This window comes from Panthera uncia, assembly GCF_023721935.1.
Source record: "Panthera uncia isolate 11264 chromosome C1 unlocalized genomic scaffold, Puncia_PCG_1.0 HiC_scaffold_4, whole genome shotgun sequence".
Classification (NCBI taxonomy): Eukaryota; Metazoa; Chordata; class Mammalia; order Carnivora; family Felidae; genus Panthera; species Panthera uncia.
The window spans coordinates 1,555,612-1,570,491 of record NW_026057585.1 but is presented as its reverse complement, the minus strand read 5'-3'; the positions used below and the strand labels follow the sequence as shown (position 1 = coordinate 1,570,491).

The following is a 14,880-nucleotide window of genomic DNA, read 5'->3' as shown; positions in this document are numbered from 1 at the left end:
TCAAAGTACTGAAAAGAAAAAACCCTGCCGCCAAGAATACTCTATCCAACAAGGCTATCACTCACAACTGAAGGACAGATAAAGTTTCCCAGACCAACAAAAGTTACAGAAATCATGACCACTAAGCCAACCTTACAAGAAATGTTAAAGGGGGCTCTTTGAGACAGTAAGGAGGAGTAAAAAAAGTAGGAAACACAAAAGCAGTAAAATTAAGTAGGTTTATAAATATCAGTCCAGGGATTCACAAAATAGAAGAATGTAAAGTATAATAAAGAATGGGTTCAAACTTAAGTGACCATTAACTTAATATAAGCTACTATATGCAAAAGACGTTATACACAAACCTAATGGTAACCACAAATTAAACCAGTAATAGATATGCAAAAAATAAAGGAATCCAAGCATATCATTAAATAAAGCCAACAAACCATCATTAGAGGAGACAGCAAGAGAAGAAACAAAGCACAGGCTTCACCCCAACATGAGGCTTGAACTCACAACCCTGAGATCAAGAGTCAGATGCTCCACCACCGACTGAGCCAGCCAGGCACTCCAAGAATTACCTTCAATGTAAATGGACTAAATGCTCCAATCAAAAGACACAGGGTGACAATGTATAAAAAAACAAGACCCATCTATATGTTGCCTATTAGAGATAAAGACACATGAAGACTGAAAGTGAAGGGAAAAGCATTTATCACTCATGCAAATGGAAGTGAAAAGAAACAGGGTAGCAATATTTATATTGGACAAAATAGATTTTAAAACAAAGACTATAACAAGAGACAAAGAAAGACACTATATAATCACAAAAGGAATAAACCAACAAGAAGACTGAACAATTGTAAGTATTTATGCACTCAACATATTGGAAGCACCCAATATATAAAACAGCTAATATATTATATAAAAGAAGTAATCTATAGTAATACAGTAACAGCAAAGGACTTTAACATGCTACTGTCTTGAATGGATAGATCATCCAAACAGAAAATCAACAAGCAAACAGTGGCTTTGAATGACACATTGGACCAGATGGATCTAACAAATATATTCAGAATGCTCCATCCTAAAACAGTAGAATACACATTCTTTTTAAATCCTAGAAGAGAGCACAGGAAATAATTTCTTTGACATTGGCCACAGCAACATTTTTTTAGATATGGCTCCTGAGGCAGAGGAAACAAAAGCAAAAATAAACTACTGGGACTACATCAAAATAAAAAAGCTTCTGCACAGCAAAGAAAACAACCAACAAAACTAAAAGACAACCTACTGAATGGGAAAAGCTATTTGCAAATGACATATCTGATAAAGAGTTTGTATCCAAAATATATAAAGTACTTATACAACCCAACACCAAAAAACAAAAAAAAATCCCACCCAAATAATCTAACCAAAAAATGGGAGAAGACATGAACAGACATTTCTCCAAAGAAGACATACTGATGGCCAACAGACCCATGAAAAGATGCTCACCACCACTAATCATCAGGGAAATGGAAATCAAAACCACAATGAGATACTACCTCATATCTGTCAGAATGGCTAAAAATCAAAAACACAAGAAACAAGTGTTGGCCAGGATGAAGAGAAAAAGGAACTCCTGTGCAGTGTTGGTGGGAATGCAAAACTGGTGCAGCCACTGTGAAAAACAGTACGGAGGTTCCTCAAAAAATTAAAAAGAGAACTACCATATGATCCAGTAATTCCACTACCGGGTATTTATGCAAAGGATATAAAAACACTAATCCGAAAATATACATGCACTATGTTTACTGCAGCATTATTTATAATAGCCAAATTATGGCAGCAGCCCAAGTCTCCATCGATAGGTGAATGGATAAAGATGATATGTGTGTGTGTGGGTGTGTACGTGTATGTATATGTATATATATATACACGTACACACCCACACACCCACATAATGGAATATTACTCAGCCGTAAGAAAGAATGGAATCTTCCCATTTACAACATGGATGGATCTAGAGAGCATAATTCTAAGTGAAATAAGTCAGAGAAAGACAAATACCATATGATTTCACATATATGTGGACTTAAAAAACAAAACAAAGATAAAAAAGACAAAAAATAAGATTCTTAACTACAGAGAAGAAACTCTGGGTCAGGGGATAGGTGAAAAAGGTGAAGAAGATTAAGAAAACACTATTTTCTTTCCAAGTGTCTATTTAAATTCATTAGTTAACATCCAGTGTAATTAAGTTTCAGGTGTAGAAAGGTAGTGATTTATCACACACATAACACCCGGTACTCATCACAAGTGTCTTCCTCAGTACCCATCACCTATTTAACCCATTCCCATCCCCCCAAGAATATGCTTATGATGAGCACTGAGTAATGTATAGAATTACTGAATCACTCTGCTATACACCTAATATAACTAATACACTACTAAATTAATATAATACCATATGTTAACTGTATTGGGATTAAAAGTTAAAAAACAAATACTCAAAGAAAACTGAAAAATAAAGAAGGAAAAAAGGAAAAAAAAAAAGATGATATAGGTGTGGAAATTCATACTTGCCTGTAGTCTGCCAATGGCCACTAGGCAAAATTTGCTCCCCTGGCCAGCCTCTGGATCATCATCTGGGAGGGAGACACCTTCAGGAAGGTGAAGTTAAAAAGGTTTAACAGGAATTTCAAACTCAATTGCCTTCAATACAGATAGAAAGATTTAAAATACATGTAAGGTATGAAGAGACTAAGTATAACACAATAGAGAGTGCTGAATGATTAGAATAACAGTAAGACAACAATTGCACAGAACTTACCACATATGCCAGGTACTATTTTAAGTATTTTTACATATAATAATTCATGTATTTTACCCGTATTAATTGTAATAAATTGCAGAGTACAAGTCCCACCCTAAGTATTCTTAAAAACCATGCTGGCCAAGCCAAACATATATGAAGAGAGTCATTCATTCTGTGACCATAATGATAGGCAGAGAACAGATGTCTTGCCCAACCTGTGTCTTTTAAAGTAAGCAAACAACCAAAAATGAAATGAAACCAAACACCAACAGTTATTTATGTCCTTTGGAAAAGAGAGAAGCCAATGTTTCAATATTTTGTGTGGAAAAGGAAGAAGACTGCATTCTCTTTAGTCTTTGCATATGTATCTTTTTTTTTTACCAAGAAAAATAGTATTTCTTTGAGAGCAATACGGAAGAATGAAAGACCATGCATACTGCAAAAGTATGGCTTACACGATATATAAATTAAAAAGTTCAAATGTCACTAAACTTAAAACTAAATTTTTCTTAATTGCATTTAACTGCCATTTATTGAATGCGTACTATATGCCAGGCACTGGGATGAGTGATTTTCTTACATTAAATTTAATCCTCAAAATAACTCTGCATGAGTTATTTTGAGTTTGGAGTTATAATCTCCAAATCATAGGTAAGAAATCTGAGGGGTTCTTTTTATAAAGTCAAGCAACTTACCCTAAGTTATACCATTAATAAGTAACAATGCCAGAATCAAACTCAGGTTTTTCCAAATACAAAGTTTAATTTCTTACCCCAATATACCACCTTGCCTCCCTTTTCTCTTAAGTTTCCCTCTCTCTACAATCCCACTTCCCAATCATACCCATCCAGCAGGGAAGTAAATAAAGTGGCTAAGATCTGGAAATTCTGACAAACCAGTTTAAAAGGCTGACCCCTGCACCCCAACCACCCTTCTCACATTCCCTGTTTGACTTCCAGTTCTAGTAAAGCTACTCTGCTCACATCCTGATTTAAAGCCTTTACAGAGAATATCCCATTTGTAAATTACTACAATCAAGCCATTTCCCTCTTTTCCCTCAAAGTCGTGCTCCTATTTTATGTAGCTTTCTCAAATTAACTACATTCAATGCCAACTGCTTCTTTGCACACAAATACTTAGAAAATAGGTATTCAGTATATATTATTATGAATCTGCACATTTAAAATTGCATTCTGTGACACAGCCAACATTGAGTCATTTTCCAGTCTGAGTAATCCATCTCCCCAACTGGACTATAAAGGAGGAGCAGAAGTCTATCTGCTTTTTCTTTCGTGTTTTCTTATAGTTTATACCACAGTACATACCATGTACCAGGTACATGACAAATGCTAGAGCTAACTTTCTCAGACTCTGTGACAATCCTGCTGCACCACGGAAGAAATCCAACTTCCCTACCTGCTGGGGGCCAGGCCTTGATATAGCCTGTGCAGTGGACCACCACAAAATGAGGTTCCCCATCCTTCACAGAGCCAAGTCCGTTCCTAGAAGAAGTACATGTGTGAGGAGAAAAACTACCCAGTAACATTTAAAAGGCAATGCTGGTTTAGTACCTTTAACTTCAGGCTCTTGGATGTTTAGAAAAGTGGTCACTTTTTGGCCTCTTCCACCCCAAAGTGACCACCATTATTTCTGAGCCTTGCCAAAATAAAGCAACCAAAAGGTATTACAGCAGAAAGAAAGTTGGTAAAGTGGTAGGGCCACTTCTTTAAAACAAGATGAGCAAAAGATGCTGCAGAAGGTCAGGAAAATATTGCCAGAAAATTAAGTAACTGGGAAATGAGGGATGAAGGTAAGGGCTGCTGAAGGAAGTACTACACACAGTAAGATAGTTTAAAAAGTGATGATCTCTACAGGAATTTGGCCATCCCTTTGGTTCTTCGTTGTTTAGGATCTCACCTGCATCTGTTCCTCACAAAGCTCAGTCTATTCATGGAGACGGGGTCTACAGAGCTATTGCCACACCTGTTTTAAGGAACGGAGACATTAAAAGCAATTACGCTGTGCTATTAAAGAACTTTTCATCCGTTAACAGCCAGATAACAGGCTCTGGATACAATGAAACACAGAAGGATAAATGAACCAGGTTTGGTATTTCTAAAACTTGTAACTGAGCCCAGAATCTGAAGTTCAAAATGTTCCACATACTCTTCAAATGCAGAAATTCTCTACACTGGGGCCAGAATACTTTTTGTGTAAAGGACCAGATGGTAAATATTTCAGCTTTCGTGGACCATAAAATCTGTTGCAACTAGTCAACTCTGCCATTAGGGCATGAAAACAGCCACAGACAATACATAAACAGATGCACATGCTATGTTCTTATATGGCTTTATTTGCAAATAAAGAGTTGTGGTTTGCAGACTCCTGTTCTATACCACATCCCAATCTATTTGCTACATATCCTTATTATTTCTCTTGCTTCTGCCTATGTCTCTACGTAGGCCATGTCCACATACTGGGACATTCTCTCCCACCCTCTCCACTTTCCTTCTCTCGTTTCTTTAAAATAATAATAGGTAAAACTTATATAGAGTTTAATATGTACCACACACTATTCTAAGCATCTTTACATATATTTATTCATCTCATCCTCAAAATAACTTTATGAGGTTGATATTAATATAATTCCATTAGACGAAATCACAACACAAAGTAGTCCTGTAATCTGCTCAAGGTCCCAGAAGATACTAAGTGGGAAATCCAGTAATCTAGTTCCAGAAGTTATTCTAAACCACTAAGCCACATAATATTCAATTCTGTAAATCTCTCAGGAAACCTTTCTTAATATCCTACTCATCATTTCTAATAAGCATCCTTAGTAGATGGTATAAATTAGTAAGTTTCTATTATACAACCTGAATTTATTTTGTAATTTTAAGAGAGATCTTTTCTACCTGTGTAGAATGTACCACCATACTTTCTTCACAATACTAAAATGTATAATTTATAAACACTAAATACTAACAGAAAGACATAATTAAGTATCAACATTTTATGAAAAAAGAAAAATGCAGCAATGACATGAGTACATGGATGTTGTCTTGTGATGTACTGGGGAAAAAATATAGGTTTTGGAATCCAATTACTGTGGATTAAAATAAAATCCTGGGGTGCCTGGGTGGCCCAATTGGTTAAATGTCTGACTTCAGCACAGGTCATGATGTCACAGTTCGTGAGTTCGAGCCATACATCAGGCTCTGTGCTGACAGTGCTGAGTCTGCTTCGGGTTCTCTGCCTCCCTCTCTCTGGCTCTCTCTTTCTCTCTCTCTCAAAAATAAGTAAACATTTAAAAAATAAATAAAAATAAAATAAAATAAAATCCTATATCAGGCATTATCTATGTAATTCTGGGAAGTTAATTTTTTGAGTCCTTTTTTTTTCTTTTTAACAACAAAATAGGTACCATGAATTCGACTCTGAAGGACAGATGTGGGAAATGAGACTATAGCAATAAACTTCCTAGCATAATGTCTGGCACAGGAGGAGTTCATTAAAATTTAGTTTCCTTATCAAACACTTTATTCTGTTACAACCCATGTGGTAACACTTAAATTTAATCCAACTAGAGCTTGGATTTAAAAGTTTAACTCCTCTAACCAGAAATCAAACCCTCTGCTACTATTCCTGTGTCAAATCACAGTCCGCAGCCTGACACTTACCTCATACGGCAAATAAATGATCTCCTTGAGCCCATACACATCCTCATGGAAGACTGCTGGCCTTCCTTTTTCACTGTTCCAGTCTTCAGATCAAGGATACGCCCTGAAAAAAGAATGAAGAGCAGTATGGAGTGTGTTCTTGTACGAGGGGGAAAGCAGGAGAGACACTGGAGGCAAAGGTAAGTACCCTAATCATTCCCTCCAATCTCCTTGCTTATAACAAGGAGGGGACGGATTTTTTTCAAGACTAAAATAGCTCAATTCGCATCAATGAATCTTATACTTAAGTTCAAAGCCACCACTGGAGATAACCTTGTGCAAGGAAGGAAAGTAGGAGTGGAAAGTACTGTTGGTAAGCAAAAGGTTAACAAGAACATAAGGAAAAGCTTATACACAAGCATGTACACATGCACACTGAGGGAATGTCATTGTTTAAAAACATATTTTTATATGCTATAGAAACACATATCTGTTTCCAGAGAAACTAGAAACAAATGGCAACTTTTGGGGAAAAGAACTAGAAAAATAAAATCCATAAAAACCTAAAAGAAGGGAAAACTAAAACAACATTAATTTAACCATAGTAGGCTTTCTTGTATTTTAAATACCAGTTTAGATCTGCTTCCACTTTAATTTTTTTTCCAGAGTTGCTTAAGGAGCACTTGTGTTTCCTATAGCCAAACTCTGGCAACAGGACTGAACAGCATTAAAACGGGGTTGTGGGGGAGTGGGGGAGGGAATAAAACAGAAAAATAGTACAAATACAACCAAAAAAAAAAAAAAAAAGTAAAAAGTAAAAACTTATATGGATAACATCTCTAAAATAAAAATCTATTATCATAGAACCCAGTATAAAGCCAAAGAGAGGCACAAACAGGTAGAAAAAAATACCAGGTAATTACCCATACAAATTAAGACAGAAACATGAAGCAATTAATTCTTTTAGAATGAAAAAAAAAAAAGTTTATTAGATTTGGTTTTAACTTACTGTTTTATTTACATTAAAATTAAACTTCTATATGTGTCCTATCATTAAAGAAACATTTTCTAAAGATAAGCTACAAATTATATTATCTCCATGTAGATAGAAAAAACTGACCATATTCATTAAAGGAGAAAATTCTAGAAGCCTTGCCAGATTCAACAAACATTGAGCTAAAACACCTCTTCTGTTTCAGAAAAAAAAGGACTTCCCATTCATTTTCCATCCACATAATTCACACCTGTCAGGGCATTTTCTGAAGTGGAAAGCTGCTCACGAAGTTTGTCCACGTCATCTGGATGCACCTGATCATAGAGTGTGCTACCAAACCATTCAGACTGAGGCTGGTTCAAAACAGGGGTCACTGAGTCAGAGACATAAACCACCCGACCTGTCTCACATGAGACAATGAACAGAAAGCCATCTGCTGCCTCCAAGATCAAATGTTTGAGTTCCTGTTCAAAGAAGAGAAATACAAGTTAATACTGAACTCTTAAAAGCCAAGTATTATTCATGGAAAGAATAAGATAGTACATGACTGATTTCTCTCTCCAGAAGCAATTGCTGGCTCCTGCCTGATCCATAGTCACAGTTTTGCAACCTAAGTGTAAGTGCCTTCACGACAGCTTTTCCTTATCAATTATTTCTTCATCCTCTCTGTGTCAGTATCCACCTCCTCCTCAATCTCAGGACTTAAGATGGGGAGTAAGAAAGCTCACCACTAACAGTAACTGAGTTCTTGATTTCACCCCCTTTGGTCTCTTTTTACGATCTTGCTCTACAAATATGTTCATTTTCACTCTCTTTCCCTTCAGATCTATAAACATGATCAAGTTTTCTCAATTCCATGCAAATTTTTCCTCAACTTTGCCCAAATGATCTCCTTTTCAGTGCCAAGTTTATGTTAAGAAAAATGTTATATTCACTGGCTCCATTCTCTTATCTTTCAATTATTTCTCAATCACACTACAATCTTCACTCTAAACCGTTCATGTTGTTTCCAGCAGGTTATCAATGTCCTAACTGCCAATTCAAGTCCTTTTTCCTGGGTCTTTATCATATTACTTGATGTCTTCTGCAGAATCTGTTAACGTTGTCCACTCTATCCTTTTAAGTTTTATTTTCTTCTAGCTTCTACAACACCATCCTCCAACTTTTGCTGCACTTCTAAATGTCCCTTCTCTGCTTCAGGCTCCCTTCTCTTTGTTCAAGTATAGGTATTTCCTAAGTTATATCTTAAGTTCTCTTCTCTATTTATACCATACTCTCTGAGAAATCATATCCACTCCTCCGTGCTATGAAATGATACCCAAATCTACATCTTTAGACTTGCCTAAACTTTTCTTCTTTAGCTTTAAGCAGACCTGAATTCCTGAATTCCAACTATCTGTTAAACATTTCCTCCTAGACACTGTATCAGCAATTCAATTTCAACATCTCAAAACATATCATTATCTCCCCCTCCAAAGAACAATCCTCTGTGCTCTTCTAGCATTTGTTTTTTAATTTATTTATTTTCTAAGTGAAAGAGAGCATGCGAAAGTGGGGAGAGGCAGGGGGAGAGGCAGGGAGAGAGACAGAATCAAAGTAGGTTCTCCAACTCGGGGCTGGATCTCACAAACCACAAGATCATGACCTGAACTGAAATCAAGAGTCAGCTTAACTCACTGAGCCACCCAGGCACCCCTAGCATTTCCTTTTTTGATTAACAGTATCACCTTCCTCTCAGGCTACAAGACTCAAAATCTAATTACTCTCTCTTATGCTCTAGTGAGAACTCTCTTTTATCATTTCCATTTCCAATACTACATCACTGTCCTAGTCATCTTACCCCCAAATCAATGAAATGGTCTCCCTGCTTTCATTCTCTCCAACCCAGCCTTAAAATGCTACAATTTTTTAAAATGCATACATTTTTTTATGGCTTCCCACTGCCTAAAAATTAATATCTAAATTTGGTAACGTAACACCTAAATATTGGATCATCAGGTCCCAGCCTACCTATTATCATCTCCCGAGGCTTGCTAAGCTCCTTCTTTTGCCTTCAATAACCAAATCATTCTTACCAGGTATTTGCTTGGGTTACTCCCAATACTATTCCCCTACTCTTGCTCTCCCATGTTTATACTTCTACAGGACTTAATACTGTACCTTTAGAATAGAACTGATTGTGTGTTTATATTGTGATCTATTTATTTACCTCTTTCCACCAGTGACTATCTCTTACCTCTTTGTTTTCCTCTTTATCTCTTATCTCATTTTTCTCATAGCACAAAAACACTTGGTTAACTCACAATAGGTGCATGACTGGAGTCGACTGAATCAGTATCTCTATGTCTGTTGTTAGAACAAACTGAGTAACTATTCCAAAATACATATATATAAAATCCATACTATGTGTGCTATCATACAGACAATCCCTACTTGGAAAACTATTCTTTTTCTTAATTATTTTTTTATTATGTTTTTATTTATTTTTGAGACAGACAGAGACACAGCATGAGCAGGGGAGGGGCAGAGAGAGAGGGAGACACAGAATCTGAAGCAGGCTCCAGGCTCTGAGCTGTCAGCACAGAGCCTGACGCGGGGCTCGAACTCATGGACTGTGAGATCATGACCTGAGCTGAAGTCAGACGCTTAACCAACTGAGCTACCCAGGCACCCTGGAAAACTATTCTTATTCCTTTCTTCCAAACCACATTTCTTCCTTCTAATCCTTTGAATAAAAGAGTAACATTATGGGTCAATTTTTCTTCCTTATACTTCTTGTATTTTCCAAATTTTTCTGCAAAAACACGGTTATTTTTTATTATTATTAGAGAGAGCCAGAGAGGAACAGAACGTACATGGAAGTGGGGGAGAAGGGCAGAGGTAGAGAGAAAGAGAGCTCCAAGGAGGTTCCATGCTCAGCACAGATCCCCACACAGGGCTCAATCCCACGACCCTGGAATCAAGAGTCAGATGCTCAACTGACTGAGCCACCCAGGTACCTCCACTGTGTTATTAAAAAAAAAAAATCTTTTTTTAATGTTTATTTATTTTTGAGAGAGAGACAGAGAGACAGAGACAGAGACAGAGACAGAGAGAGAGAGAGAGAGAGAGAGAGAGAGTGGGGGAGGGTAAGAGAGGGAGACAACGAATCCGAAGCAGGTTCCAGGCTCTGAGTTGTCAGCACAGGGCCCGACATGGGATTTGAACTCACAAACCACAAGGTCATGACCCCAGTCGGATGCTCAACTGACTGAGCCACCCAGGTGCCCCCTCCTTCCCCATGGGTTATATTTAATCACTGAAACAGAACACGGCTTCCTTACTCTTAGAAGTCTTGCTGACTAGGGGCGCCTGGGTGGCTCAGTCGGGTGGGCATCTGACTTCGGCTCAGGTCATGATCTCAAAGTTTGGGAGTTCGAGCCCCGTGTCAGGCTTTGTGCTGACAGCTCGGAGCCTGGAGCCTGCTTCGGATTCTGTGTCTCCTTCTCTCTCTGCCCTTCCCCCACTTATGCTCTATCAAAAATAAATAAATGTAAAAAAAATTAAGAAAAAAAAAAAAAAAAAGAAGTCTTGCTGACCATCCTCACTCAGGCCAGGTCATTCTATTCACTTTCGCCATCCCTCCAGTATATATTTATCCAGCCTCATATAAATTATCAATAATTAAAAAAAAAATTTTAGTGTTTATTTTGAGAGAGAGTGCACATGAGCAGGATAAGGACAGAGAGAGAGGGAGAGAGAGAGAATCCCAAGCAGGCTCTGAGCTGTCAGCATAGAGCCCAATGTGGGGCTCGAACTCACGAACCGTGAGATCATGACCTGAGCCGAAATCAAGAGTCCTATGCTTAACCAACTGAACCGCTCAGGTGCCCCAAATTATTAAAAAGTTTTTTAAAAATTTATTTCTTCTCTATGCATTTTCCTCTCATTTTTCGCTTATGTGTGTATCCAGCCACTTAAATAGTCATATTCAGACTGACTTCCACCTATTCACATGTTCATATTTAGACTGAGTTCCTGAAAGGCTGGAAATGTTTTTACCTTCTATATTTTTCTCATTACATGCACCATAGTACATCTCTAAGGAACAATGACTGCCTTGTTAAGATTCCTTTTATCACTAAAACTGAACGCTGCTTCAGGAATAAGAAGTAGATTTTTTCCATCTTCTAGAACCTTAAAGCCAATGAAGAGGGCTGGTTCCATGGACATAGTCATCTCTTTTTCCTGCAGTTCCACTCTTTTTCCACCTTACAGGCTGTATTCATGGGTGAAATCTAAAATACCTATAAGCTTGCCAAATAGTTTGCAAAAGTCTGCTGTACTTCTCACTGTTTCAATGCTAATGAATGTATAGCCAGGAATTGAAACTACTTTCCCACGGTCTGAATTTTTCCTTGACAGCTGAATTCTTGCACTTTAAACAGTCTACAGACTCAGCTCTGCTCTGACTCCCAATATAAGGCCCTAAATAGAATTATGGTTATCTATCCCCAAAAGATCAAAACTTTCAACAGATTCTAGACTTGCTCAGAGTTGTGCAGCCCAGTGACCTGATCAGTGAGGAATGAAGGCTTGTAGGTGCCATCAGTGGATGTATTTCCAGTTCCTCGCAAGGACTTCATGTGAGAGACTGCCATGCGTAAGATGGTTAGCTTGTCTGGTTTTCGAGCCAGGGCACTACAGGTGGGCACCATGTCTGACAGTTCTGTGATGTAGGCTGTCATCTTGTTCCGTCGCCGCCGTTCAATTTCACTGTGATTCTCCCTGCATGGAGAGAGAGAGAGAGAGAGAGAGAGAGAGAGAGAGAGTTGCCCCACCCAGGTGGTCACATCTGGCCATCTGAGAGCAGAGAGTGATGTAAATACCAAGCGAGCTGCTAAAGAACTATGGTGTTTAGATTTAGGAGTGCTTAAATCTCAGAAGGTAGAGTCACGTCTGCCAACCTTCATGCAGAGCAATGGAATAGAAGTTAACAAGGCACACAGAGAATAAGCAGATACCAGCAATTCTATCTCCTGGTAACTTCACTTCCTCTGCAAGTTACCTGTTCATCAGAACAATAAAATATTTTATGAAATTATAGTCTGAAAGTCAATGTTGATTTTATTCACTTTAGTTCCTGAGAGACAAGTGATCTCTGCTTAGCTAATTCCATGTTTACTAATTCAACTTTTTAAGGCTGAAAACAAAATTACCAGCTTTTTCCAACACAAGTATATTGCCCAACAACTGATACAAGAATTGAAAGTATAGATTCCTTTGGTCTATAAAATGTTGCTTGTTCTAAGCTTCTCTCTAACTCTCAATACTAGAAAGCAGAATTGGAAGATTTTGAAGTTTTATTTGTCTCACTAATGCACAAAGTCCTAGTGTGTCTATCCGGGTGCCATGCCAGTGCACTGAGATTTTAAGATATCTACCAGAGGTCCTTTGTGGGTCCCCAGTTGGAACAAAATGAATCAGAGAGTGAAAGTGGAGTGGGGAGGAAAAGGCCTGAAAAGAGACAAGTTGGATCACATCTCCAATGCTGATTTCCTCAAATCAAGAGAGAATCTCATCATTGTTAAAAATAATCCAGTAGTTCTCACGGTGGATTTCTGAGAAACCCCACAAAGCCTCAGAGACAACCAAACAACGTGCTGCGTTTCTGCTTCTACTTGAGCAGCTTTGCTTTATCCTTTTTATTTACTTCCATTACCACTTAAGGATTCTATTAAAAAAAGTTTTTTGTGTAAAAAAGAAAACAGAAAACAACTGATCTAACATAAACTGATCTCTTTATGAGAAGCGGTTAAGCAGTTAAGTAAGTGACTTTCCCAAGGGCAGCACTCAATCCCAATGAATGCAATGGTCTTCCCACCATACCATGCCAAATCAGCTTTCTGAAGAGTGAAAGACTTGGCAGGAAATGGCAACAAAATGAGCTTGTGGCCCAGGTGAAAAAGTAATGATAGACTGGGGCGGGGGGTGGGGGGGTGGGGGGTGGGAATGTAGTTGGTATCAATGATCTATCTCCTACTGAGTGGTCCCAAATCACAGAAGCCAGAAAATAGAAAAACTTGGGTACAACATTAATATCCTAGTATTTCTACATTATTGATAACAATCTCCAAAGACAACTCTAGACTCTCCTTTCTAAATGGCAAAAAGATCTCACCACATAGGTCTATATTTGTTAATATCCCTGAGAAACATTCTACTCTCAAACTTAAAGCACCCATCCTCCTAGAATCTGACAGATTTCTAACACTGAAATCCAGAAGGCTGACCTTTTTTTTTTTTTAATGTTTATTTTTGACAGAGAGAGAGGCAGAGCATGAGGAGGGGGCGGGGGGAAGGCAGAGAGAGAGGGAGACACAGAATCCGAAGCAGGCTCCAGGCTCCAAGCTGTCAGCACAGAGCCCGACGTGGGGCTCAAACTCACGGACGAGATCATGACCTGAGCCGAAGTTAGACGCTCAACCGACTGAGCCACCCAGGTGCCCCAAGGCTGATCTTTTCAATAACCACATCAAGGCTGTTAAAACTTTTCTGGGAAACCATGAAAAATTCAAGCACCAAAGCAAGGCTGTAATGCTATGACACAGTGATCTAGCCTGTGAGTCTACACAGGAAAATAAGGGTGTGCTTTCTAGAAAAGTGTGGAATAAATATTAAGGCCTAAATGTTGGGCACTAATTTCAAACACAGGTATATTTATTAGTCTTTGTGTTTTTTTTTTTCTCAAGTGCTTATTTCTTTTTGAAAAAGAGAGAAAGAAAGAGAGAGGCAGGCAGAGGATCCCAAGCAGGCTCCACACTGTCAGCTTGAACTCATGAACCATGAGATCATGACCAGAGCCGAAGTTGGATGTTTAACTGACTGGGCCACCCAGGCACCCCTATGAGTCTTCTGATAAAAGATTATTTCCCTGCTGAAGCACCACCTGGTACAGCTGCCTCCTTTCTAAAGACTTTTATTCTGTGAAACTTAGTGCTAAGATAATGAGGAAAAGAGAAAACTATAAAATTATTAGCAGTTACTTAAATTCCTCAACGCACCCTCTTTCTGATTGGGGAAGCCAAAGTTCCTGTTACATACAAACTTCCAAAAACTCTTGTCCTCTCTTGCCACAGATAAGTAAAAACACAAAGAGAAAGGGGAAGAAAACAGCAGAGTAAGAAACAGGAAGAAGCAGCAGCATCTGCTTCATCATGCTGAAAACACTGTTCTCCTACCTGGCGAGTCTCTCTTTATCCGCAGAGCTCTGCTCATCATCCGACCTAAAAATAGAATTAATGAACTAAGCTAAAATAAAAATAAAAAGAAAGAAAAAAAGAAAGAAAGATGGATGGGTGGATAGAAGGAGAGGGGAAAGGAAAAGAAAAAGGAAATAGAACAAAATAGATGCAGAGAAAGGAACATTAAAATATGGACAGGAACCTTGCCTGTAACTCTACAAA

At 38.2% G+C, this 14,880-nt stretch overlaps 1 protein-coding gene across 5 annotated transcripts in view; it reads right to left on the bottom strand.

The window, feature by feature from the left end:
- The window catches only part of ARNT (aryl hydrocarbon receptor nuclear translocator), a 79,670-nt gene that overhangs the window by 21,751 nt on the left and 43,039 nt on the right, over positions 1-14,880 (bottom strand). For 3 of the 5 annotated variants that reach the window (XM_049616343.1, XM_049616345.1, XM_049616346.1), the window contains exons 5-11: positions 14,656-14,700; positions 11,989-12,202; positions 7,686-7,899; positions 6,463-6,565; positions 4,700-4,765; positions 4,199-4,284; positions 2,551-2,627 (exon numbers count right to left, since the gene is read on the bottom strand). In XM_049616343.1, coding sequence (XP_049472300.1) covers positions 2,551-2,627; positions 4,199-4,284; positions 4,700-4,765; positions 6,463-6,565; positions 7,686-7,899; positions 11,989-12,202; positions 14,656-14,700 — 805 coding nt within the window. The remainder of the gene's footprint in view (positions 1-2,550; positions 2,628-4,198; positions 4,285-4,699; positions 4,766-6,462; positions 6,566-7,685; positions 7,900-11,988; positions 12,203-14,655; positions 14,701-14,880) is intronic. The other 2 variants (XM_049616347.1, XM_049616348.1) reach the window with 1 other exon arrangement.